Genomic DNA, 26,952 nt, shown 5'->3' with positions numbered 1-26,952 from the left:
ACATGTAACTCACTTATTCATCAAATGTTTGCTGAGCACCTACTATATACCAGGCACTATGGTAAGCTGCAGGGTATAAAATGGCACCCTCTTCACAATGCTGACAGTCTAGCAGGGAAGCAGACACAGGACAAGTCATTACATTAAGGTGTGATGACTGTTATAACAGGGTAGGTGAGCACCCAAGCAATCCTTACTGCTGTGTCTGACTCTCCAAGGTACCAACCCACAGCTACCTACCCTGGCAACTCGAGGTAGGGGACTGTGGCTCAATTCTGCTCAGGCAATACATGGACAAGTGAAAATCTGGCAGGTTCTGTATGGCTCTGTTAATAAGTCTCATTAGCAAGTGTAGTGGCCAAAAGTGCATCATAGGGTATGAACTGCCTGGCTTCCCTACTTGTTAGCTGTGTGCCCTTGGGCAAGTTTGTTAACCTCTCTGTATTCCATTTTCCTTGTAAGCCAATGGGGATAATAATAGCACCTCTTTCATAGAGTTTCTGAGAGCATGAAATAAGTTACTCCAGGCAAAGCAGTTAGAAATAGTGCTGATACACAGAAAGTACTATGTACTCACTAAATGTTCTCCAGTATTGGTCTTGGACCATCTTCAGCACCACGGTCAGCTCCAAGAGGCCTGGTCCTCTTTGGAAGGGCAGAGCTGGAAAGAATGATTGTGGGAAACTGCCTTCCGCCCAGGAATGGGCCAAAATTCAAGGAGGCTGTTGTCATCCAGACCACTCAGGAGGAGGTGTGATAATGCCTGTCCCCCATCTGACCCTCAAAGTTGAAGATGTATATATGCAGTATGTCTCCTGGGGAAATACGGGAAAAACCCAGTCATGGCTTTTAGTCCAAAGAGTCATGACTGCCCTAACCACTGGGAGTTCTTGATCTGGTTCTCCCTAACGTTCTTATGACTGCACACGTGGGCACTTCATACCCACTTCAAACTCACTTTGCTCTCACAGACTACTTGGAATAGTTTTTTCATTTATTGGCCCTGTCTACTCTGCCCTCTCCCATGCATCTATCCATCCACAGCTCTAGGGAAGAGAAGCTCTTGAAACCCCCTGTGCTGTGAAGACCTGCACCAGTTGGGCCAGACCATCAGCCTTCCCCTTCTAGTAGGGAAGGGGGATTAGATGGTGTGGATAAAAGGCTTAGTGGAACAGCCTATTGGTGCTCAACCCTAGCTTCACTCTCCTATGCTGTTTTGGAAAAACTTGAGTCTTTCAGAAGCTCATGTTTATCTGAGGCCAGCCCCTTGGCTCATCTTTCTCTTTTGGTTTTTGCTCTTCTGACCGGTGTCTAGGAAGGTCTTTTTGGTCTTATTATCTGGAGTTAATCAATACTTTGCCCAAGAATATGCTGCTGCTTAGACTAGATCTGGCTGGGAATTCAGAGCACAAGTGTTAACTTTTGGAGGTTAATTTTTTTTTTTGCAGTACGCGGGCCTCTCACTGTTGTGGCCTTTCCCGTTGTGGAGCACAGGCTCCGGAGGCGCAGGCTCAGTGGCCATGGCTCACGGGCCTAGCCGCTCCACAGCATGTGGGATCTTCCTGGACCGGGGCACGAACCCGTGTCCCCTGCATCGGCAGGTGGACTCTCAACCACTGAGCCACCAGGGAAGCCCTGGAGGTTAATTTTTGATCAGTGAATGGCTAGTGCAGTTGCATCAAATGGGAAAAAATTGCAAAAACATATCTGAAACAGACACCATACCTTTAGTAGAAGGCAGGCTATGCCTTGGGTTAATTCATGACTTGGCACTTGCCCCTGACTAATCCACAGTTTCATTTTCTTTTCCCTTTAAAACACCATCTTTCCTAACCTACAGAGCAAGTATTGAATGTGAATTAAACTATCACCACCCTGAGAAGCTCTGATGTACTTGAAAATATACGGCAAAAGTAGAACATTATTTCTTTAAAAAATTTTTTTATTGAAGTATATAGTTGATTTACAATGTTGTGTTAATTTCTGCTGCACAGCAAAGTGACTCGGTTATACATATATATATTCGTTTTCATATTCTTTTCCATTCTGGTTTATCACAGGATATTGAATATAGCTCCCTGTGCTATACAGTAGGACCTTGTTGTTTATCCATCCTATATATACCAGTTTGGATCTGCTAATCCCAAGCTCTCAATCCTTCCCACCCTCCCTCTCCCTCCCCCTTGGCAACCACAAGTCTGCTCTCTATGTCTGTGAGTCTGTTTCTGTTTGGCAGATATATTCATTTGTGTTGTATTTTAGATTCTACATATAAGTGATATATAGTATTTGTCTCTCTTTCTGACTTACTTTGCTTAGTGTGATAATCTCTAGGTCCATCCATGTTGCTGCAAATGGCATTATTTCACTCTTTTTTATGGCTGAGTAATATTCCATTGTATATATATACCACAATTCTTTATCCATTAATCTGTCAATGGACATTCTGGTGTTTCCATGTCTTGGCTATTGTTAAGTAGTGCTGCTATGAACATAGTGGCGCATGTATCTTTTTGAATTAAGAGTTTTGTCTGGGTATATGCCCAGGAGTGGAACTGCTGGATCATATGGCAACTCTATTTTTAGTTTTTTGAGGAACCTCTATACTCTTTTCCATATTGGCTGCACAAATTTACATTCCTACCAACAGTGTAAGAGGGTTTCCTTTTCTCCACACCCTCTCCAACATTTATTATTTGTAGACTTTTTAATGATGGACATTCTGACAGGTGTGAGGTGGTACCTCATTGTAGTTTTGATTTGCATTTCTCTAATAATTAGTGATGATGAGCACCTTTCCATATGCCCATTGGCCATCTGTATGTCTTCTTTGAAGAAATGTCTGTTTAGGTCTTCTGCCCACTTTTTGATCGGGTTGTTTGTTTTTTTTTGTTATTGAGTTGTATGAGCTGCTTGTGTATTTCGGAAATTAAGCCCTTGTTGGTCGCATCACTTGCAAATATTCTCTCCAGGTCCATAGGTTGTCTTTCTGTTTTGTTTATGGTTTCTTTGGCTGTACAGAACCTTGTAAGTTTGATTAGGTCCCATTTTTAAATTTATTTTTATTTATTTATTTTTTTGCGGTACGTGGGTCTCTCACTGTTGTGGCCTCTCCCGTTGCGGAGCACAGGCTCCGGATGCGCAGGCTCAGCGGCCATGGCTCACGGGCCCAGCCGCTCCGTGGCATGTGGGATCTTCCCGGACCAGGGCACGAACCTGCGTACCCTGCATCGGCAGGCGGACTCTTAACCACCACGCCACCAGGGAAGCCCCATTTGTTTATTTTTGATTTTATTTCTATTGCCTTGGGATACTGACCTAAGAAAACATTGGTACAATTTACATCAGAGAATGTTTTGCCTATATTCTCTTCCAAGAGTTTTATGGTGTCATGTCTTACATTTAAGTCTTTAAGCCATTTTGAGCTTATTTTTGTGTATGGTGTGAGGGTATGTTCTAACTTCATTGATTTACATGTGGTTGTCCAACTTTTCCAATACCACTTGCTGAAGAGACTATCTTTTCGCCATTGTATATGCTTATCTCCTTTGTTGAAGATTAATTATCCATAGATGTGTGGGGATATTATTTCCTAATTGTCTCTCTAAATCAGAATTTTAAATTCTGCCTTAAAATATACCCACTAGGGGCATTCACTTTATTATACAGCAGAAACTAACACAACATTGTAAAGCAATTATACTCCAATAAAGGTGTTTAAAATATATATATATATATCCACTAATTTATTATTGAAAACATGGTGGTATTTAATACTTTGATATGAACTGTGGCCACTTAAATAAGAAAACTTGAAAAAAACACTATTCTTTGTTATCAAGCATGTTGCACTGCAAGATTTCACGCTGCAGCCCCTTTATTTTGGCAGTGGCTATGTGTACTTGGTTCTTTAGTCACAGAGATTTAGCAAACTGAAACCTCTTGGGCTTATTTTGTGAAAATCACCACTGGTCCCCTGTTTAAAAGGAACAGATTTTAATTGGTAACCAAAGTTGGAATAAGCAAGTTTACTGGTTTTCACTATAGTCTCCAAGCTATTTCTTAGTTTATTTCAGAGGAAATGGCTACAGTTTCCACTTTTATAAAGTTTCCGTTCATTTAAGCTGAGTTCCTTTCTTTCACCCTTAATTTTGAGCTGGACCTCAACCATCTGTTTCATTGCCTAGGCCTGGCCTTTCCATAGTCAGGTATATCATGTTATAGATTATACTCAGTCTTAATTAGATTCCTAGAAATTGCTGGAAAAGATATTACTGGCAACTTGAAGCCTGCATCTCTTTGTAAAGATATTTTGCTGAGCTTATTAAATGGAAATTGCTGGCAGTTATGACCCTAATAGAGATATTTGAATCCTTGCACTAAGAAGATGTCCGTATGAAGAATAAAACGAGGGGGAAAGAGGTGGGCTTTTGTTGTTGTTTTTTTACCAATTACTCCACAAAAGGGAAAGACTATTTAAGGGTATGAAGAGATTAATAAAAGACTGAAAACATTTTACTGCTTTTATGAAAACTTGGATAGGTTTTTATATCAGAAGCTTTAAGGATCAAAAAGAATTTACAGAGTTCCTAAGCACAGTTTAGCTCTCCATACTGTTCCCACAAGACTCACAGACACCCCAGTTCCTAGTGAAGGAATCTCCCAAGCTCTCAAGTCTTTTTTAATAAAAGCAAGGTCCCTGGGAGAGGAGCCTTCCCATCCTAATTTCACTCCCCTACTGAAGAGGAGTTAGCTCCCCACGCCCTGTATACATTTAATCATTCACTGCACATCAGTTAGCTTTCTGCCTGTTGGGAGAATACACCTCCTTGCTACTCTACTAATTTATTTCAACTAAAGTAACAGCACAGGAGTATTTAAAAGTTAACCAAGTGGGAACTTCCCTGGTGGTGCAGTGGTTAAGAATCCGCCTGCCAGTGCAAGGGACACGGGTTTGAGCCCTGCTCCGGGAAGATCCCACATGCCGTGGAACAACTAAGCCCGTGCGCCACAATTACTGGGCCAGCGTGCTGCAACTACTGAAGCCCGCGCTCCTAGAGCCCACACTGGGCAACAAGAGAAGCCCGTGCACCACAACTAGAGAAAGCCCACGCGCAGCAATGAAGATCCAATGCAGCCAATAAATAAATTAATTAATTTAAAAAAAAGATAAAAAAAATTTAACCAAGTGGATTTGTGTGTGTGTATGGTAAGTGTAAGTGGTGGTTTAGCATCTACATACTTGTGTGTGTGTGTGCGCACACATGTGCACAAAAGGAAGCCAAATGAGAGAGCACAAATTAGAGAGAATACGTAAGCTCAGGGTAGAAAAAAGGTTTACATCTGTGTGGCAATTAAAGGCATTACAGGGGCTTCCCTGGTGGTGCAGTGGTTGAGAATCTGCCTGCCGATGCAGGGGACACGGGTTCGAGCCCTGGTCTGGGAGGATCCCACATGCCGCGGAGCAACTGGGCCCATGAGCCACAACTGCTGAACCTGCGTGTCTGGAGCCTGTGCTCCGCAGCAAGAGAGGCCGCGATAGTGAGAGGCCCGCACACCACGATGAAGTGTGGCCCCCGCTCGCCGCAACTAGAGAAAGCCCTCGCACAGAAATGAGGACCCAACACAGCCAAAAATAAATTAATTAATTAAAAAAAAAAAAAGATAATTGGTGACCTCTGAAAAAAGAAACAAAACAAAACAAAAGGCATTACAGAGGAACTCAAGAGTTAACTGGTTTAAAAAAAAAAAAAGTTAACTGGTTTAAAATGATGAGTGTCAGGAAATCTATTTACATTAACTGAAGATTAATGATAAGCCAACAACCTTGACTGATATTCCGTGTTTCTTAAAGAGCAACTCACACTTGCAAATGCGATGACTCCCAGGTTCTGCAGAGTCTGACAGGTAACTGTAGGAGTTCCTGGTATGAATTACTGTTTGTGAAGAGTACTCAGAAAGGGGCTTATTGTGGGGTACAAAGCCGTACTCCCCTCATCTCTGCGGTGTTGCTTCCAACTGTCTCTCCACAACCACAGCCCTTTGGTCCTTACGTATGTCCTGGTATCCAGGATGGGTGGAGGGAGCTGGAGCAATCAAAGAACATGGCCCAGTGGGGGTGATCCTGTGGGGTTTCTGAAGCACCGACTGCTGCTTAGAAGGCAAATAGCTTTGCCTTGCTTTTCATGATAGAGGGCAGCTTCAACAAGATGGCCTAGGTCCTGGCAGCCCTAGGTCCTCTGCATGCAGAGCAGGTTGTAGGGAAGGTAGCTGCTGCTCCAACCCCCCACTGACCAGGGGCTCCCCTCAACTGCTGAGGGCACCTCTCCTCAGACACCACAGCCCCAGCCCCGGGCCATCCTTCTCCCTCTGTACACCATAAATGAGAACAGCATTGTACATGGGGTTGCTCAGGACCCAGACCCCGGCCCAGCGCTTCTTTGCTCTGAGCTGTTGCAGGGGAATGCCTTCACAGTGTTGGCCACCTTCCTCCATCCTTTTCTTACTCCCTTTCTGTCAAGTACCCAGCACGGAAATACAAAGTAAAAACCTATTGCTTAGCTGCTTAAGAAAGATTATTTTCTCTTTGTTTTCCTGAGGAAAAAAATAAGTAAGATCTTTCTAAGATAGCTGTTTCTAGCCCCCTAGTGTTAAGAAACCTTTGAGGGAGCTTGAAAGAAAAAGTGGTATTTTGCTGTCTCTAGAGTCTTTTCTTTGTCTACCAAAGTTGAGGGAGAAGGTTAAAAAAATAGCAAAACTTGCAAACTCCATGACATTTAGAGCAAAAACCTATCTGTGCCAGCATATTACCCTGAGAGTCAGGAATCTAAAGTACGAATCAATACCAGTAAACCCTGGCATTCTAAGCAATCATCAGTGACTTGAACTGATGCATCAGACTCTTGGCCAGGGGTACAGCTAAGACAATTGCTATTTAGGTATTTATGAAATATTCATACAACACTTGTTATGTGCCAGGCACTGCTCTAATCACTTTACAAATACCCATTTAATATAATTCTGCTGTGGTAGATATTATTGTTACCATTATTACCTTTATTTTACAGAAGACGAAACTGAGGCACAGAGAGGTGGGGTAATTTGTCCAAGGTCACGGGGTTAGGAGAAGATGATGCCAGAATCCAGACACCAGAATCCGACAGTCTGGCTCCACAGTCTATGCTCTTGACCATCAAGTTATGTTCCTCTACTTGAAAGAGACATCTCAAGGAACATGCTAAATATCTATTCTCCTAAATTTTCTAAGCTTTATTTTTTTTTAAATGACACCTGCTTTTTTTCTTTTTTTAAAGCAATTATTTCTATAGCACTTGCAAGTTTACAAAATGCTTTTCTATTTGAGCCTCACAGCTGGCCTGGTGGTGGGTAGTGTAGGTTTCATTATCATCAATCTCATGGGACAGATAAAGAAACAGAGGCTCATGAGATTACAGGACTCAAGTTCCCTGGGTAGAGAGTGTTAAAATTGGGAAATTTAAATGAGCCATCTGTTGTCAAGCACTCTACCCTTTCCACTGAACCAGGTTGCTGGTCTCAAGTCAAGTTGCCCGTGAGTGACATCCCAGATTTTACTAGGTTAAGTTCCCTTAGAAAAGCCTTCCTCGAATCACAACTCAGAGTTCCTCCTTTGGCTTCCGGAAGAATCAATGTAAGACACTCATGATCTTAAATTCCGAATATACTCCTGCTCTTTACAAATCAAATTAGGAAAAAATCAGACTATGTATAAGTTGCTTCTGTCCTTCAGAGGGGAACCTTCTCTCAGGAACTATTAGAGGGTGTCCTCACCCAAACAGGGAAATATACCCAGATATAAAGAGTCACAGAATCCAGAAAACAGGATATCCAACCCAACAGAGAGGCAAAGGGAATTCCCAGGGTGGTGGGAAGGAAGAGTTCAGGATTCCAATTGTGCTGCAGGCCTGAAGGACAAGTAGTTCAGACTTGAGGGGATCAGAAGAGTCAAGGAGAGATTTCTCCAAGAAGATGAAACTAATAAAATATCAGATGCTTCTAAACATATTAAGAGGAGATTTAGACAATTAGTGAAGATGTGGGTATTGAATTAGCGACAACTGAATAGAAAAATAAGCCAGGGGAAAAAACAGATAATTATGAACTCCAGGGAAAACAACAGGTTGGCAGAAAAGGAAAGGTGGGGACTTCCCTGGCGGTCCAGTGGTTAACACTCTGAGCTTCCAAAGCAGGGGGCGCAGGTTTGATCCCTGGTTGGGCAACTAAGACCCCACATGCCGCACTGCACGGCCAAAAAAAAAAAAAAAAAGGAAAGGTGATCAGTTTATTACTATGTGACTCAACTCTAATACTTTTTACACTGAATACCAATCTCATCAAAGTTACATATAATTGTATTGGGACAAGCGAAGGATGGGAAAGGTTCACATGTGACGGGGACAGGGTGGTAGCAGGAGGGAAAGATAACTCCCATAGCAGGGAGTCAGTATCATGCCTGAAGTTGAGAAAATAATTCAAAAAGTGTATTATTTAGAGATATGGGAATAAATGCCACAAGAATAAGCTAGAAGAGATAAAAGGGATTATCTCTGGAGAAGGGAATGGAATAATGATTAGGGGCTGCTTTATTTCACAACGATTTGACTCTTCATATGTAAAAATAAGTTTTACACTAATTTTTTTAAGTTTATAATTTAAAAATTTTAAAGGATGGGTACTTTACTTTTGGCAATATGGCAGACTACATTCTCTGAAGGGCCGACAGCTATAAAACGGATACATTTCAACAAAAGTACTTTTAAATGCATTGCTGGGCTCATAAGAACATAAGGACCAATGTAAAACAACAACAACGAAAAATTAATTTCTGATTTATGAGGAGTCAGAAAAATAAGAAAGCTAGGAACCAAATACCTATATCAGAACTGTTATCAGAATACTAGCCTGAGATCACTGCAAAGCTGAGGAGAATAAACAAAGACTCCAGATTAATAATATCCCTGACTCCCAACAGAAGCAAATACAAACTCTCTTTAGAGGAAAATCTTCCTACTCTAGGCCCTTGGGATTCCCAAGAAATAATTCCAATCAGTATGGGTTCATACCATGAGTATGAGTCACTGAACAACAAAAAGCAATTTAGATGCAAAAATACTGAAATTATCAGATTCAGAATGTACCAAACAGATATGAAAAAGAATCAAATGGAAGTTCTAGATATGAAAAATATAATCATTAAAATTGAAAACTCAGAGGATGGGTTAAATAAATTAGACAAAACTGATGGGACAATTAGAAAAGTGTTGATTGGATATGAAGAACTCACCCAGAATGTGGCACAGAGAGACAAGGAGATAGAAAACATGAAAAGATAGTAAGAGACAAGGAGGATAAAACAAACATTTCCTAGTATGTCTACTTGGCATCTCTGAAGGAAAGAACAGAAATGATGGACTAGAAGTGATATCTGAAGTGCTAATAGTAGAAATTTTATAGAACTGATAAAAGACATGAGTACACAAATACACAAAAAAACCACTTACACCAAGCAAAAGGAAAGAAGGGGGAAAAGGAGGTAAGGAGACATACATCAATAACTACTCAATATTTTAGCAAAACTTCAGTACACGAAAGACAAAAGACCTTCAGCACAGCCAAAGAAGAAAAGACAAATAACCTAGTTTTTAAATTTGACAATGGAGTTCTCAATAGCACTAATAGTAACCAGAAGGCAATGGAATAATATCTTCAAAGTTCTGAGAGCAAATATCTGTTGATCTAAATTTGTCTACCCAGGCAAACAATGAAGACATTTCAAATACACAAAAACTATGAGAGTTTACTATCAACAAACCTTCGCTATAGAGAAATTCTGAAGGGTGAACATCAGGAGAAAGAAAGATAACCCCAGAAAGAAGGTCTGAGTTACAAGAAGGAATAATGATCAGAGAAAGTGGTAAAATATGTAGCTTAATCTAAATTAACAACTGTACATATAAAATAATCATATAGTAACAATGTAAAATTCATGGGATTAAAAAGAGATTAACTGAAATGTTCGTTAAAAATAATATAAATTGGTGAGGAAGATGATTGAATTTAAAGCTTTCTAAAATTCTTGTTTTGTCCAGGAAGAAGACACAGGTTAATTTTAGGCTCTGTTAAGTATATTTGGTAAAATTTCAGGAGTAACCGATAAAAATTAGAAACATAGCCATAACTTCTAAACTAAGAGAGGAAAAAATGGACTAAGGAAATAAATCAAAAAAGTCAAATAATCTTTAAAAGGCAAGAAAAGTTAGAAAAAGAGGGAATTCCCTGGCAGTCCAGTGGTTAGGACTCTGCACTTTCACTGCCATGGGCCTGGGTTCAATCCCTTGTCGTGCAACTAAGATCACATAAGCTGCGTGGTGTGGCCCCCCCAAAAAAGAAGAGAAACATAAAACAGGTGAGAAAAACGGGTCAAATATAATGGCATATTTAAATCTAAATTTATTAGTAACTATATTAGAAGTGGCTTAATGTTCCAGTTAAAAGACACAGATTGTCTACATGAATATAAAACTTTTAAAACAATAGGAGACATACTTAAATCATAAAGATATGGAAAAGTTGAAACAAAAGGCTGAAAACAATATACTGGGCAAATACTGATCAAAAGAAAGCTGGTGGGGACTTCCCTGGTGGAGCAGTGATTAATAATCTGCCTGCCAATGCTGGGGACACGGGTTCGATCACTGGTACGGGAAGATCCCACATGTTGCGGAGCAACTAAGCCCATGTGCCACAACTACTAAGCCTGCGCTCTAGAGCCTGTGAGACACAATGACTGACCCCACGTGCCACAACTACTGAAGGCCACGTGTCTAGAGCCCGCGCTCTGCAACAAGAGAAGCCACCACAATGAGAAGCCCACACGGCAACCAAGAGTAGCCCCCGCTCGCCACAACTAGAGAAAGCCCATGCGCAGCAACAAAGACCCAACGCAGCCAAAAAAAAAAGAAAGAAACCTGGTGTGTTCTTATCAGATCACATAAACTTTAAAGAAAAAAGTGGGCTTCCCTGGTGGCGCAGTGGTAAAGAATCCGCCCGCCAATGCAGGGGACACGGGTTCGAGCCCTGGTCCTGGAAGATCTCACATGCCATGGAGCAACTAAGCCCCTGCGCCACAACTACGGAGCCCACGTGTCACAACTACTGAAGCCCGCATGCCTAGAGTCCGTGCTCCACAACAAGAGAAGCCACTACAATGAGAAGCCCACACACTGCAACGAGGAGTAGCCCTCGCTCTCCGCAACTAGAGAAAGCCTGCGCGCAGCAACGAAGACCCAATGCAGCTAAAAATAAATAAATAAAATAAATAAATTTATTTAAAAAAAGACTGAAATATAATCAAAACAAAGCAGTGTTGTTAAAAATAATTAAAAAATAAAGAAAAAAGCATTACAGGGGATGAACAGGGTCAGTGCATAATAATAGATAATTCAATATACGAGGAGGATATAATAATTTTAAATTTGTATACACCTAATAACATAGGCTCAAACTATCAGCAGCAAAAATTGACAGAACTACAGGGAGAAACTGGCAAATTCTCCACTGGAGGGTAACTTTCAACTAGGCTCTTAATTATTAATATATCAAGCAGATGAAAATCATTAAAGATTTAGATATTGGAACAATATAATTAACAGGCTTGGTCTAACGGAAAATACATAGAACTCTGCATCCAGTAAACAGACAATATACATTCTTATTAAGTATACATGAAACATTTACAAAAATGGCTCATGTAATAGGCCATAAAGCAGAACTCAATAAGTTTCCAAAAATCAGCATCATTCAGATCACATTCCCTAACCATCATGCAACCAAGCTTGAGGTCAGCAACAAAAGAATAAATTAAAAACCTCATATACACTTAGAGGGCTTCCCTGGTGGCGCAGTGGTTGGGAGTCCGCCTGCCGACGCAGGGGACACGGGTTCGTGCCCCGGTCCGGGAAGATCCCACATGCCGCGGAGCGGCTGGGCCCGTGAGCCATGGCCGCTGAGCCTGCGCGTCCGGAGCCTGTGCTCCGCAACGGGAGAGGCCACAACAGTGAGAGGCCCGCGTACAGCAAAACAAAAAAAACAAAAAAAAACGTAGAACCAAATGATAATAAAAAGTATGCATTCTTACAGACCTATCCTGTTAGATTACAATTAATTTTTTTTGCCTGTCTCTCCACTACACTTTGACTCCTCTGTTGGGGACCATGCAGCCATCTTTGTTCTCCTCCTGCTTGCCATGGTGCCTGGTTGAGTAGGTACTCAATATTTAGTTAAATATTGAGTATTTTAAAATTTACATATTTAAACTTAAATATTAAATAAATTTAAATACTCAACTAAAATAGCAGCTCTGGAACCCTGCCTCTATCTATTTTACTCCTACCTTCTTGGCCTCATCCCGTGTCATGGAGATTTCACCAGAAATCTGTGCATTACTTGGCTTATTTTCACTGTGTCCCAGCCAAGCAGTGGCTTAGACAGCCCTGTATCTCCTCATGCATTTAACAATGAAAAGGAGATGATAGGAGGGTAATGGAGATGGTTTTTTCATCATCCATGTTTGGAAAGGTGAGCTGGTAGCGCCATCCCTGACATGAAGGAGCTGCTTAAACACAAATTGGATTAACAAAACAGGATTAGAGCCTGCTGGAAGGTGTTATATACTTATAAACTGCTCTGTGGAAGCTCCTCTTGTTTTCATTACAAGCCCATACTCCACAGAGTCAGTCAAATGAAATATGGAATTAGTCAATTACTAAAAAAGAAATGAAATATCTAAAATGAAGTGACTAAGTTTTAATAATGCCAAGAAAGTTGAATTAGGCAATAATAGTTTAGTTTAGCAAAACCATAACTAGATCATTTGAAATGACAGTTTTAACACGGTAAGAAATAAACTCACTGAAAATGGTCTCTATTCTATCTCCTCCATCAAGAGGAATAATATTCAAACAAAAATATGATTAAGAGGTGACTTTAAGAAAGGAAAAATAATATGAGCTATGTGAGAAGTTTCAGACTTATCTGGACATTTCAAATGAATTGAAGTCCCATTAAAATCCCAAGACACTGAAAGAATCTGCAAATGTGAACCCAGCACTCCTGTCCGTAATCTTTGAGAAACTACGGAGTATACAAAGGTGACAAAAGATAAAGAGAAGCCAAGGCACTAACTTTCTGAGAAAGGAGGAAAAGGTGAGTTATGTATGGAATATGCCAGCAGTAAACTTGAGGCTGATTCCTGGCAAAAATTCTAAGAGGTTCAAATCTGCCATTTAATGACCCTGGATCCTGGACAAAACTTTGCTATAAGGAGTAAATGAAATAGTTAAAGCATTTATTATAGCACCTCTTACACAGAAAACTCTCGGTAGATGGTAGCTATTACCATTTTCGTCTCTCTAGCACTTCAAAGCAAAGGTGGTAACAACTAGGTAGTACTGACTAGGGTTCTTCAAGATCAAGTCTCATCTAACTAACCTCATTTTTCTGGCAAGGTGGAGTATGTGGAGAGAGAAGGTATTGCTAGGCCATGTAAATCAGGAAGGTGTCTTCATTTTGAAATGGCATTAAATAAAATCTCTTATACTATTCTTATGAAAAGACTGGATTTTAGGAGAGCTAGGTGACTGAATAACCATATTCACAGAATTGCTTCATGAACTTGACCTCTCCATGCTTGTTTCCTTATCTGTAGAAGGAGTACTACTTACTTGGTTGTTATACAAATTAAAGCCCTTAGAACAGTGCCTGGCATTTAGTCACCATTATATAAATGTTTGTTAAATGAACTCGAACAGAAGTTTCTAGTGGCATGCTTGCACAGCACTTGGCTCCAACCTCTTCAACATTTCTTTTTTTTTTTTTTTCTCTTCAACATTTCTATCAGAAACTTGTTAAATTTTTCTAGTGTGCTGATCAAATTCTCAGATGGTATAAATGTTGGATGATGAAATCAAAATCCAAAAAGACATTGACAGGCTAGGGCTATGAAATGAAATATATGAGAAAAAATTAGGGGAAAAAGTGTTTTATAAGTACTAGCCTGGCTTGCCAGAACTCTCTGTGGACAAGAAAGGGAAATTTGGTTGACTCCAAGTTCAGCATATATAAAACAGTGTGTCTGGCAATTAACGCAGTGGTTAAGAATCCATCTTGCAATGCAGGGGACGCCGGTTCGACCCCTGGTCGGGGAACTAAGATCCCACATGCCATGGGGCAACTAAGCCCACGTGCCACAACTATTGAGCTCGCGTGCCGCAAACTACAGAGCTCGTGCACCACAACTAGAGAGGAGCCCACGCATTGCAATGAAAGATCTCGTGTGCCACAACTACGACCTGACGCAGCCAAATAAATAAATAAATAAAAATAAATAAAGAAATTAACTTAAAAAAAGAGAGAGAGAACTGCAGCGCTCTGACTGTCTGGACATAGATGCCAAGATGGCGGGCACAACTTGCCCATCATAAACTTTTCTCTCCCCTGCCCCTCCTTAGGTTCCTCCTCAGTAGTGGCTCCGGGTTTAAGGATGGGCTTCAGAACACAGATAAACAGGAAATATGAGGTAGGAATGAACCATACTTCGAACTCATCTGGGTAGCAGGAAACATCCTCAGGTGGGAATAGGAAGATAGCCTCAAGGTTTGTGAAGAAATACAGTTAGAAGTTTATCAGGGCACCTAATGGCTCACTGTGCTACAAGCTAAAGTAAATTCCCCTCTAATCATGATTACCACAGGACTTATCTAATCTATTTCCTATAGGAAATCAAGCTACTCCCAGGCATTTTATCAAGCTTATTCCTTGTAATAATCCCTATCCCTGACAAAAGAAGATTTTGTCATCCCACAGTACAGATAAAAAATTGAGGCAAAGAAGTAAAGTGAATTGCCCTGGGTCACACAGAACTAGAATTACAACTTAGTATCTAATCTTAGAGTGCACTACATGAGTTTCGGAAGGGAGCATACTGGAATCATATTATGTCCTTCAAGAAAAGCCCTATTTACCTTAATCTCTGCGAGAAAGAAGATTAATTGCATTTTCCTTGGTGCATGCCAAAGATATTGAGTAGACGCTTTAAATTCCACATGTTTATTCTAATCCTTTCCCAAACACTTGTAAAGCCTTGCTTTGACCATTAGAAAGATGCTGTAAATTAACTTAAAAAAATAAGGCAAATATTTGTTTGCTAGAATCTCTAAGGAAAGCAATTAATCAAGAAAGTTGTATAGGACAACCACGCTATTTCAGGTCACCTAGGAAAAGAAACTATCCAAATAGATACAAATCCAGATGGCCAGCTCCTTCTGTGCCACCAGCCCCACAATCCATTCCCAGGCCAACCTCATTGTCTAGGGACTGGATAGATGAAGGTTGAGGGAAAGCATGTGTTTAATTTTAAAAGTTCCATGCAAACATCAGTTATTGTTAAAATAATTTATGTATTTCACCCAATTATTGAACAAATCTTTGTTCATTATAAAAACCTAGAAAAAGAAGTTAGGCAAATCAAAATGAAACAAAAAGCACCCACTATGCTACCAGCCAGTAAGAACCTTTTGTACCTATTTACAAATTGGGTATTTTCTGCAACTCATTTCTCTGATCAGGCCATGAGAAAATCAGCCAAAAGCTGTAACCTTAAGGTTCTGCGTGTAGTTTCTCTTTAATTAAGGAGGGAAAATGGTGACTCATCCATTGACGTCTATCTTTTCTTTTATTGGCACTTGTCCCAGAAGAGATAAGGCCACTACACAATATACCTGGCAGTAAAAAAAAGAGATAAATTCCTAATTCCATCTTACTGGTCTGAAAAATTTACACCACAATTCTAGGATTAAGTCATTTACTCAAACCAGCAAATATCACAGCCAAAATGGATTGAGTGTCTATCTCTCTTTTTTTTTTAAGTGTGTATCTCTTTATCTATACACACACATAGTCACATATACTGAAGGCCATGATTTTAAATATATCTTGGCTGGATTCTTCCTGTCTCTTGGAGAAAAGAAACATACATATTCAGAACCCGCACAAGGGCTGGTCAAGAACACATCGATAATCAGAAAAAGGTGAGTACAGTAGACTCTTTCCAAATAGTGAGCAGTGCTACCAGGAGAGCACCAAATTTCAATTCATTTCTTTTTTCCATCATAAGGAAAAATCATGCCATTACCTTTTTGTTCACAGCCACACCATCCTCACAGTCGAGTACTGCACAATCCACATTCAGAGAGGGAATCTTCTTAATCTTCTTTTCATCATTTCCAGGAACATAGAGCACGGCCCTTCGCGGAATGTATTTGTGATTGGGTGAGGAACTGTACCCAAGCCTGGACACATCAGCTGCCAGAGATGCTTTCCTGCAGAAGACATAATTAGAATGAGTCAAGAATAGAATTCACTTACAAATTTTTGAAAAACCTTATTTTAATACAAAATTAAAATAGAAAACATGGATAATTTTTTTAACTTAGGGCAGAACATAATCACACATAACAACTAGGAAAACAATAATAACAGAAATAATCAAGCAACAGAATGTCATTTTGGCTGAGGTTTAAAAAATATATAATACTGTTTACTGACACAATCTTCTGAGAAAAGAAGGAAGGTGTAGCTATCTCTTCTTGGAAAAACACTTCCAGCATTAGTATGCTGTCCAGATAGCATCCATGGAGAAAAAAGTAAAGAAATTTACATCTAAAAGGTCCTAAAGAACAATACTATCTACAATTATATGAAAGTAAAAAGTAGAAAATGAACAATCTATGTAAACAAAGTCTATGGCTCTCTCCCTGACAATGAATCTTTTTAAGTAGACAAATAAGTGATTCAAGTTCAATTTTAACAACAGACAAGGCTGGCTGGCTACTTCTTAAGTCAGCAAAGACCATTATTAGCTCTGTAATTATGGGCAACTTGATTGCTGGAAACTTCAGATTCTTCATCTGTAAAAATAATACTCATGTTGCAGGTTGCTGAGAAAATTAAGTTAAAGGAAATAATGCACATGAAGCACTCAGCCGGAGCCTGGGGGTTATCAGCTTGAGGTGGTAGGTGGGTGTAGCGGGAATGGCAGCCACTGCTGCTGTTCTTAATGGAGAAACTCTAGCTGTCAGTAGCCCTGCCTGCTCATAAACTCTGCTCTCTCCCCGCTTCTCCTATTGTACTAAGTTTAGCCTCCTGTGGAAATAAGAGGAGTTGGCCAGAAGCTCCCTTGGCCCACCGCAGCCCTCTCCTCTAACCTGGTCCATAGTTTGGTCCCGTGAAAACCATGTTTTAGCCCATAACACATGGCAAAGGAAGATGAAATCAGCTTTCACAATCAACACCAGTTACATAATTTGAATCACCTGTGCAAAATAAAAGTGCAGCGCCCTTGTTCAAAATTTATAGGGAATTTCAAGATGGCAACAGAAAAACATCACACAAAGCACCAGACCCTTCTAAGCATAGGGCCATCCGTGACTGTGCAGGTCACACATCCATGAAACCAGCCCTGTCCATAACAGATGGAGCTGTACGTCATGAAAATCCCAGTTAAAGAAAGGTGAAAGCCCCAGCAAACTGGATAACACCCTACTGTTCTACTCCCCCGGGGTAAACAGCACCATCCTTTCAAAAATATGCCAGCTGTATTCTTCATGAAAGCTCTTGACATTTAGTAGTTATCCTACGTTAATGCCATCAAATATTTTACACAGTTGTTAACATTTTGCCATGATCAGTGTGTCTTGTGACAATGTATCTCAAGAAAAAATCAGCGTCTTTTTGGTGGCCTATCAATTTTGTTAAGGGCCCCCTCATTCTTTCTTGAAACTAACCTTAATTAAATCTAAAACGTGAATCGAAGTCTTATTTTTCCATAACATAAGCATTGTGCTATGTGAGATATGGTGACATATAGATGGGTTTTAAAAGTGTACATATATTACAAGACATTTATCTAATATTGATATTAAATATAGTATGGACAGATAATTGAAGAATTCCCAAAGTATCTGTCATCGTTTTATACTGATTAAAAATATCTGATTTATCTTAAAAAAGAGAAAATATAATGATGTAATAGCAACAACCACATTTTACTTATTCGTACTGGAAACCAGTATTTGCAACATATGCATTTCCTTTAAAATCGTAAAAATGCAATTAAAAGAGATGAAATTTTTATTTACCAAGAAATGCTTAAGGCAAAATCACTCCTCATGAGGATTTGCTGTAACTGCACATGTAAAAGCCAAAGAGACCTTCATTTCATGAAAATTCTCATGCAGATTTCCTCCATGCGAAATAGCTTCTGACTGCCAATTTGGATCCAGCCACTGTGATCTCCAAGCCACACCACCTGAATCTCAAAGCCTGAGCCACTCAGACATGGCTGACAGGTCATACCACTGTCACATGCTAAGCACTAGAGCAAATCATTCCTAGGATGTTTATATATGATGTGTAATTTTCTAAAACAGATGATCATTTAAAAAATCTTCTGCCACTCGTAAAGATGTTTCTGGCTTCCCAGATAAAGTCTCCTATAATCACTGAAACATTATTTTCCTCTTATAATCCCCTGCTCAAAAATTGTCAACAGCTCCCCATTATCTACAGGATAGGTAGATATCTACCTACATTGAATGTAGGTAATGTAGTCTCAGCTGAGAGCCCTTTTCTCAATTTATATCCCACTATTCCCATGTTGCAACTATCTACCCTGGGAAAATTAGATTATGACTGTCCACATATGCTGTATTGTTTCCATTGTACCTTTGCTTCTGCTCGAAAAGTATTTCCCCTAGGTTTATTTGAAACTTACAGATCTTTCTAGCTTCAAGGTTTATTTGAAACTTACAGATCTTTCTAGCTTAGTTCAATGTCCACCTAACTGCGGAGTCTTTTTTGACCATTCATCTTTAGACTTTCTCATCTTTAAAAACAGCATTTATCACTGGTAACCAAACCAGAACCAGCAAAGGACTGGCTCTGCCATCATGGCTAAAGTTAATCAAGGGGCACATGCATTCTGGAAAGCCAATGGATGCTACAAATCAAGACACTTAAAAAAGTTTCCTGCTTTTTGACCCAGTAATTTCAAGTAATTTGACCCCATTCCTTTTGGGAACTGCTATAGATTAAATGTGTACTCCCCAAAATTCATATGTTGAAACATAATCCTCAGTATGATGGTATTTGGAGGTGGGGCATCTGGGAGGTGACTAAGTCACGAGGGCAGAACCTAGGAGAATAATGCCCTTATAAAAGAGACACCAGAGGGCTTCCCTGGTGGAGCAGTGGTTGGGAGTCCTGCCAATGCAGGGGACGTGGGTTCGTGCCCCAGTCCGGGAAGATCCCACATGCTGAGGAGTGGCTGGGCCCGTGAGCCATGGCTGCTGAGCCTGCGCTCCGCAACGGGAGAGGCCGCAACAGTGAGAGGCCCACGTACCGCAAAAAAAATTAAAAAAAGAGACACTAGAGAGCTCCCTAGCCCCTTCTGCCATGGGAGGACTCAGTGAAAAGGCTGACATTTATGAACCAGGAAGTACATTATTATCAGACACTGAATCTTCCAGAGCATTGATCTTGGACTCCCCAGCCTCCAGAACTGTGAGAAATAAATTTCTGTTGTTTATAAGCCACCCAGTCTATGCTATTCTGTTACAGTAGCAGCCCAAATGGATTAAGACAGGAATCTATCTCAAGAAAATGAACAGGAATAAAACTACATATATATAATATTAAGAACTGAAAACAACCTTTAGGTCCAACAGTAGGATAAATTACAGTACCTACATTCAATGGAATATTATGCCATCATTAAAAATTGTGTTTATAAAAATATTTAATGTGAAGTGAAGATTGTTATTTTTAAACAGAGGATATAACATTACATATGCAATAACATCTCAACTTTATAAAAAATACAAAGAAAAATATCTGGAAGGAAATACATCAAAATGTGATTAGGGATGCCTCTGAATTTTAGAATTTGGGATTAAGACTTTTCTGCTTGCAGGGACTTCCCTGGTGCAGCAGTGGTTAAGAATCTGCCTGCCAACGCAGGGGACACAGGCTTGAGCCCTGGTCTGGGAAGATCCCACATGCTGCGGAGCAACTAAGCCCATGCACCACAACTACTGAGACTGCGCTCTAGAGCCCACAAGCCACAACTACTGAAGCCCACGTGCCTAGAGCCTGTGCTCTGCAACAAGAGAAGCTACCGCATTGAGAAGCCCATGCACAGCAACAAAGACCCAACGCAGCCAAAAATAAATAAACAAATAAAAGATTTTTCTGCTTCTGCACAGTTTTTTCCTATTTTGCACATTTACCAGAAGAAGCATCACTCTTTTTAAAAAAAATCCTTTTATAATAGGCTTAAAACAAACCAATAAAATCACTTGAAAGGTCTCAAGTGGCAGCATAATATGGTGGAGAGAATAAGAACCACCTATATGAAATTGCTGACATCTAACCATTTTGGCCTACAAAAATGCTAATTTTATGTGGTTCATGCCAATATTGTGACTGGCAGTCAGAAGATGGGGTGAGAAGCAAGCAAGAAATGTCAACTTCCTCTTAGGTGAGAAGCAACATAATAGCTGTCTCATACAGGGGAGAGCTCACCACAGGCAGTAAAGCAGTATGTACGTCCATAGCTACTATGATCATCTGACACCTGTCACCCACATGCGATGCTGGTCCGTGTAGACCAGCATCAGGAATGTTGTTGGACACAAGTGCCCTCAACTAGATCACAAGCAACCGAGGGAGGGGAAGTCTTACGTCTCCCCCACGTTGCTTACCACAGGGTCTTGCAGACAAGAGCACAGAATTCCTGTTACCTCGTTACCCAACCAACGCCAGCTGTCCAGAAGTGGGTATGTAAGACTGATCTGCAACCACACTATCCTTATACTTCTTGGGCAAGAGTCAAGTTTTAGTGGTGATTACAGGTAGGAGGTCATTTTTATTCCCTCTCTCCTTTGCCATCCTGGAAGCTTTAACCCAACCCATGGCCTGTTGCTTCTCCTTTGTTTATCTCCTCCTTCCTGTAAATACAGATGACGTCCTAGTTTGGGGCCTCGTTCACCTTTACTGAGATGACTGTGGAAACCTCTTATTTATCCTCACTGCCTCCACTTTGTTCTCTTGTTCATACATTCAGTGAGTACTGAGGAAGCATGCACTGGGTGACCTGCGCAGGGTCTCCACTAGCACACCTGGCAGGTCCCTTTGTGCAAATTAGAAAAAGGTGTCCCCTCGAGCCTGCCAGCAGGTGGAAGGGCAAAGAGGTGCCGCCTGCTCCTGAGGCGGCAACTTTGATGCGTAGAGGAGAGCTGAAGCTCAGCCCCACGCGTGGCTTCTGTAGGCACCCTGATCAGGGCACACCCCGTACAACCAACCGCATGAGATTGCACTGACCGGCACTGTGCTGAGCACTGCAGGGAGGCGGCCCAAAAGATACAGGTCAAGTCCAGAAGGTCCAGGGAGGAACACCCAGAGGATGGCCTGCAAGCAGCTCAGGAAGGCTAAAGGTCTGTACAGAATGAAGCTTCAGGGAGAAAGATCAAAGGCAGCAAGACTGTTTGGAATAATAAGGAAGAGAAAGGTGTAGAGGGGGTTTGGGCTTCAGGTCCTGTTGCAGACTCTGAGGTCCCAGAGGGGGCTGTCACTGGGCAGATGGCAGGAGCCCGTCGTGGCTTCCCCAAACCTCCCTCCTCCCGTACTGCTGGCGTGTCCTCTCCTTCCCCCATCTCCGGCTGTTTCAAAATCTGTTCCCTACTTGAGTTGTGTTCAGCACTGACTACTGCGTATGAATACAATTGCAGTAGGTGCAAGATCTAACTTATTTTATTTTATCTTACATATTTGGAGTTAGGGCCTCTTGATAGTCAACATGTAAATATATTCAAACAATATGCAAAACAGGGGCGTAAGATGAGTTGAAAAAAATCTGGTAGCCTTATGGTGAGTTCTCTCTACAGAGGGAATTTTTTTAGATAAGACATCCCTTGGCAGGTCCAGGGGTTCTTCTGGCTGGAGGGGGGTCCCTACTGGCCTTGTTTGGGTCTTCTCCCTTTCCTCCTCCACCTGATACCATTTATTAACCATTTATACCACAAGAGGCAGAGCTAGTCCCTAATACTGCTGGGGTTCTCCACCTGGGATTCAATATCACCACCACCTGGGGAGCTTTAAAAACTTGTCAATTCTGGACCCCACCCAGCGCAATCAAATTAAATTCACTGGCAATAGGGCCCAGGCTCAGTATATAATTTTTTTTCTTTTTTTTAGCTTTCTAGGTTCTTGCCACTTAAGTGAGGTGTTGCTATAGACCAGCTATGCTGGTCTCTTATCTGTTCTCATGTGAGACTCTCCCATGTCTCATGGGAGCAACTACCATCACCATGTGGGAAGTTGTTAGAAATGCAGAGTCTAAGGCTCCCACTGAATCAGAAGCTGCATATTAACAAATCTCCAGGGGACGCTTATCTCATGAAAGTTTGAGAATGCTGTTCTAGGCTGACTCAAACTCCGGGGCATAGTGGAATCACCTGGGGAGCTTTCAAATATGCTGACGCTAAAGCTCAGTCACAGAAATTCTGAAGTCATTGGCCTGGGGCAAGGCTGAGGCTCTGGAACTTAAAAGCCCCCTAGGTGATTCAGATGTATAGCCAAGTTGAAGGACCACTGTACTAGATGCTCCCAATGTGTAGCCATTGCCCTAATGCAGGAAATTTTGCTCCAACGAAAACTTCTCTTAAGTGAGTCATATGTTACTATTATATACAAGTAGATGATACGAAAGTAATAATAAAGTCGTAACTAAAAATGCAGCAAACTTGGGGAAAAAATCCATGTTTAAGGAAAAGTCTTTCTGATAAAAAAATGACAAACTGCTAACAATATTTGACATAGCAGCAATAATTAAGCTAATGTCCATTTGAGGATCTGCCATTTGATATGTGACTTCTCATCCAAGCTAGTGGTTTCTTTACTTAGCTGACAGCTAGTACAGAGGTCTCTACTTTGGCTGCACATTACAATCACCTGGAGAACTTAGAAAAAGAAAAAAACCTCAGGCCACACTCCAGCCCAATTAAATCAGAGCCTTGTGGTGAGTCGCAGGCAACAGTGTTTCTTTAAAGCTTCAAGGGAGACTCCAAGGTGCAGCCAAGGATCAATATCAATCCATCTAGCCTCTCGTTGGCTGAGAACTCTCCAGTGCTCCAGTAAAGTGTCCAACCTCATGCTGTTTTGCTTTTGAAGTTCTAATGAATTCATATTCCAGGAAAAGCCCTGTATATCAGACACTTTTACAAATGCTGACCCAACTCACGGTTGGCTTACTTAACAAATCTACTTTTGTTTAGGTGAAATGTGTTTATATAGTAATTGGAGTTTTAAAAATAGCAATTGGGTTTTTTTTTTTGCGTTACACGGGCCTCTCACCGTTGTGGTCTCTCCCGTTGCGGAGCACAGGCTCCGGACGCGTAGGCTCAGCGGCCCTGGCTCACAGGCCCAGCCGCTCCGCGGCATGTGGGATCTTCCCGGACTGGGGCACGAACCCATGTCCCCTGCATCGGCAGGTGGACTCTCAACCACTACGCCACCAGGGAAGCCCAGCAATTGGGTTTTAACATTAACTCATATTTAGTTCTTGTTAGAAAATCTGACAGGCTTTTCAAAATACATTGGTGAGGGACTTCCATGGTGGCACAGTGGTTAAGAATCCACCTGCCAATGCAGGGGACACGGGTTCGATCCCTGGTCCCGGAAGACCCCACATGCCGTGGAGCAACTAAGCCCGTGCGCCACAACTACTGAGCCTGAGCTCTAGAGCCTGCGAGCCACAACTACTGCGCCCACGTGCCACAACTATTGAAGCCCACACGCCTAGAGCCCGTGCTCCGCAACAAGAGAAGCCACCGCAGTGAGAAGCCCGCGCACCGCGACAAAGAGTAGCCCCCGCTCGCTGCAACTAGAGAAAGCCCGTGCGCAGCAACAAAGATCCAATGCAGCCAAAAATAAATAAAATTTTAAAAATATATACATTGGTAAGTTGGGGAAGGGAGGATTTTATGTCAGCACACACAGGTCAGGAACCAGGGCGTGTTGGCTAGATGCTGCTTTCAACCCCAGATCTGATTCTAGTTTTCACTAGGTAACAAGTGATCACTAGGGGGTCAGATCCTTGGGAAAAGCACAAAGATAAACGAAGTCCCTGCAATTCTCAGGCGGTGACCACTCAGCCCTTGTCAGGTGGCTGAGGCACTGAGGGGCCAGAGTCCGTGCAGAGGTGGGTAGAACATGACCACATGGAGTGGGGAGCACAGGGGGCTTGGGCTATGGATCGGCCACTGAAGACAAAGTGCTTCCTGTGTCCTGGGAACCACCATGTGGGGTCACACAGCCGCCTCCCCAGGAAGCAAGGGCTACAGGAACTTGGCATTAGGAGAACTTCTGTCATATTCAGTGAGAGGGAACCTAGCCCTGTTCTCAGGGGGCTGAAGTGGATTCTCCTCCGGGTCTCCCTCTCCTCCCATCTTAAGTAAGAGGTACCCTTTCCCAGGGCCTCACAGCACCAGGCACTGAGGACCTGCACCACCTCTGGTGAGGCAGCCAGCAGGCACCAGCAGGGGCTGGAGTTAGACCTGCTCTCCTAAGCCTGAGGTCAGGTTCGCAGGGGCGAGGGCTGGGCACCTGCATGGCCAATGCAGCACGCTCCAGCTCCCTCCCAGGCCCCTATGGATCCCCCCGTGGGAGGATGCCTGGGTTTGCTTATCAGGATCCTGCTGCCTGGCCTGGCTCTTGTGGTGGTCAGCATCACACTGGCTGCTACAGCACCTGGGAGCACTCCCACTGCTTAAAAACTTCTGCTCCTCAGCCATAAACCCCAAGTAGCCAACATACAAGTCTGAGTTTGCCACACACCCCCGGTGATTCAATGCTGTCCATGCCCTGGGGGGGCAGATGCTCAGCTGGGCTGGTTCCCCTGCCCTCAAGCTACCTGCCCAGATTCTACTCCTCTCCTCTGGCCCAGGCAGCTGAGGCTCCAGAGGGCCCCAGTGCAGGGTTCCACCCAAGTTACAACCAATGCAGATAGACAAGAAGCTTTCCAGAGCCCAGGCAAACATCCAAATCCAGGGCTTGGGAAGGCAGGTAGGACTGAGGGTGGAGGCCTCAGCTGATCTCTCTTCACAAGCAGCAGAGCTCTCTGAAGCCAAGGCCAGGTGGTATATGCTGTACAAAGTCCAGGGACCCTAACTGAGGACTCCACATCTTAGCCTTGACGCTGATACTTGGCTCTGAGATGCTCTTGCCTCACCCGTGGATGACCCTCAGCCAGCACCATATGCTGGAGGGCTCAAATGGAAACAGGGAAGGCCAAGGAACTTCCAAGTTGTTCCACTTGTCACATTCACGCTATCACTCCATAAACAAAAATGTACTGGGCCTAATACTTTTTTTGAATTATCTAAATGGCAGTCCAGACTTAACCAAGTGCAGAAAAGAACTTGATTCAGGGGCTTCCCTGGTGGCGCAGTGGTTGAGAGTCCGCCTGCCGATGCGGGGGACACGGGTTCATGCCCCGGTCTGGGAAGATCCCACATGCCGCGGAGCGGCTGGGCCTGTGAGCCAGGGCCGCTGAGCCTGCGCGTCCGGAGCCTGTGCTCCGCAATGGGAGAGGCCACAACAGTGAGAGGCCCGCGTACCGCAAAAAAAAAAAAAAAAAAAAAGAATTTGATTCAGGACTTTTCATAATGTCACTCTTAAATTCAAAACTGATTTGAAAAGCAATTGTTAACTACAATAATGATTTAGGCAGCACAATTAATTCTAAATCATTTTAGTACATAATACCATGATGATTAATTTTACGTGCCAACTTGACCAGGCCACAAGGTGCCCAGATATTTGGTAAAACATTATTCTAGGTGTGTCTGTGAAGATACATCTGGATGAGATTAACATATGAATCAGCAGACTGAGTAAAGGAGACTGCCTTCCCTAACGTGGGTGGGCCTCATCCAATCAGTGGAAGATACCAAGTAGGCCAATACTCCCCTGAGTAAAAAAGGAACTCCTCCTGCCTGATAGCCTTCCAGAATTTCCCACCTTGAGACTTGAACTGAAACATTGGTTCTTCCTGGTTCTCAAGCTTGCCAGCCTTTGGACTGGAACTTACACCAATGGCTCTCCTGGGTCCCCAGCTTCCTGAGTGCAGCTCTCGGGACTTGTCGGCCTCCATAATCATGTGGGTCTTATTGTCCTTATACTACATCTCTTATACATATCTCACACACGCACACACACACACACGCAGACATACCTTATTGGTTCTGTTTCTCTGGAGAACCCTGATGAAGACAATGCCTATACATCACTTACTAGATAGTTAACACATATCAGTGCCTAGATGCGTGCTCTCCACACACCTCCGCACTGCATCTCCCCATCCTGACCCAACATGGGTGTATGTGTAGCTCTCAGCACCATGCTGCCCAGCACATACAGGGACTGGACCCGAGAGAGGAATGAAGGAAAGGATGGACTCAGGGCTGGATGGGCGGTGGGCTGGCAAGCGTTTAAGGAGAGAGGGCCACATGTGTCCATTAGCCTGTGTCCTCAGAGGGCTAAAAGGGAGAGTGGGCGTGATCATGGTTACGCTCTTCACAGACTTCCCCAGACTGTCTTCACAAAGGGTTGTACTAACTTATTTTGCCACCAGCGGGGCACGAAGGTGCCTAGTTGGCCATGTGCTTATGCACAGCCCTTTGCACTCTTTACACCAGGGTTTTGGACATTCCAGGAAAAGAGGCATGATATAGTGAGTGAAGGTGGCCATGGAAAGGGGCTGGAGATCCGAAACGCTGGGTGAAGGTTTATAACGGCCTT

At 42.4% G+C, this 26,952-nt stretch overlaps 1 protein-coding gene across 13 annotated transcripts in view; it reads right to left on the bottom strand.

The window, feature by feature from the left end:
- CLYBL (citramalyl-CoA lyase) overlaps positions 1–26,952 on the bottom strand; it is a 276,123-nt gene that overhangs the window by 122,077 nt on the left and 127,094 nt on the right. For all 13 annotated transcript variants that reach the window (XR_012327754.1, XR_012327753.1, XR_012327755.1 and 10 more), the window contains exon 2: positions 16,229–16,415. Coding sequence is in view for 7 of the 13 variants with exons in the window: in XM_073795380.1 (XP_073651481.1) it covers positions 16,229–16,415 (187 nt within the window). In the remaining 6 variants the exon portion in view is untranslated. The remainder of the gene's footprint in view (positions 1–16,228; positions 16,416–26,952) is intronic.

This window comes from Tursiops truncatus, chromosome 18 (assembly GCF_011762595.2).
Source record: "Tursiops truncatus isolate mTurTru1 chromosome 18, mTurTru1.mat.Y, whole genome shotgun sequence".
Taxonomy (NCBI): domain Eukaryota; kingdom Metazoa; phylum Chordata; class Mammalia; order Artiodactyla; family Delphinidae; genus Tursiops; species Tursiops truncatus.
The sequence above is the reverse complement of the archived record's forward strand: the minus strand, read 5'-3'. Positions and strand labels throughout refer to the sequence as shown.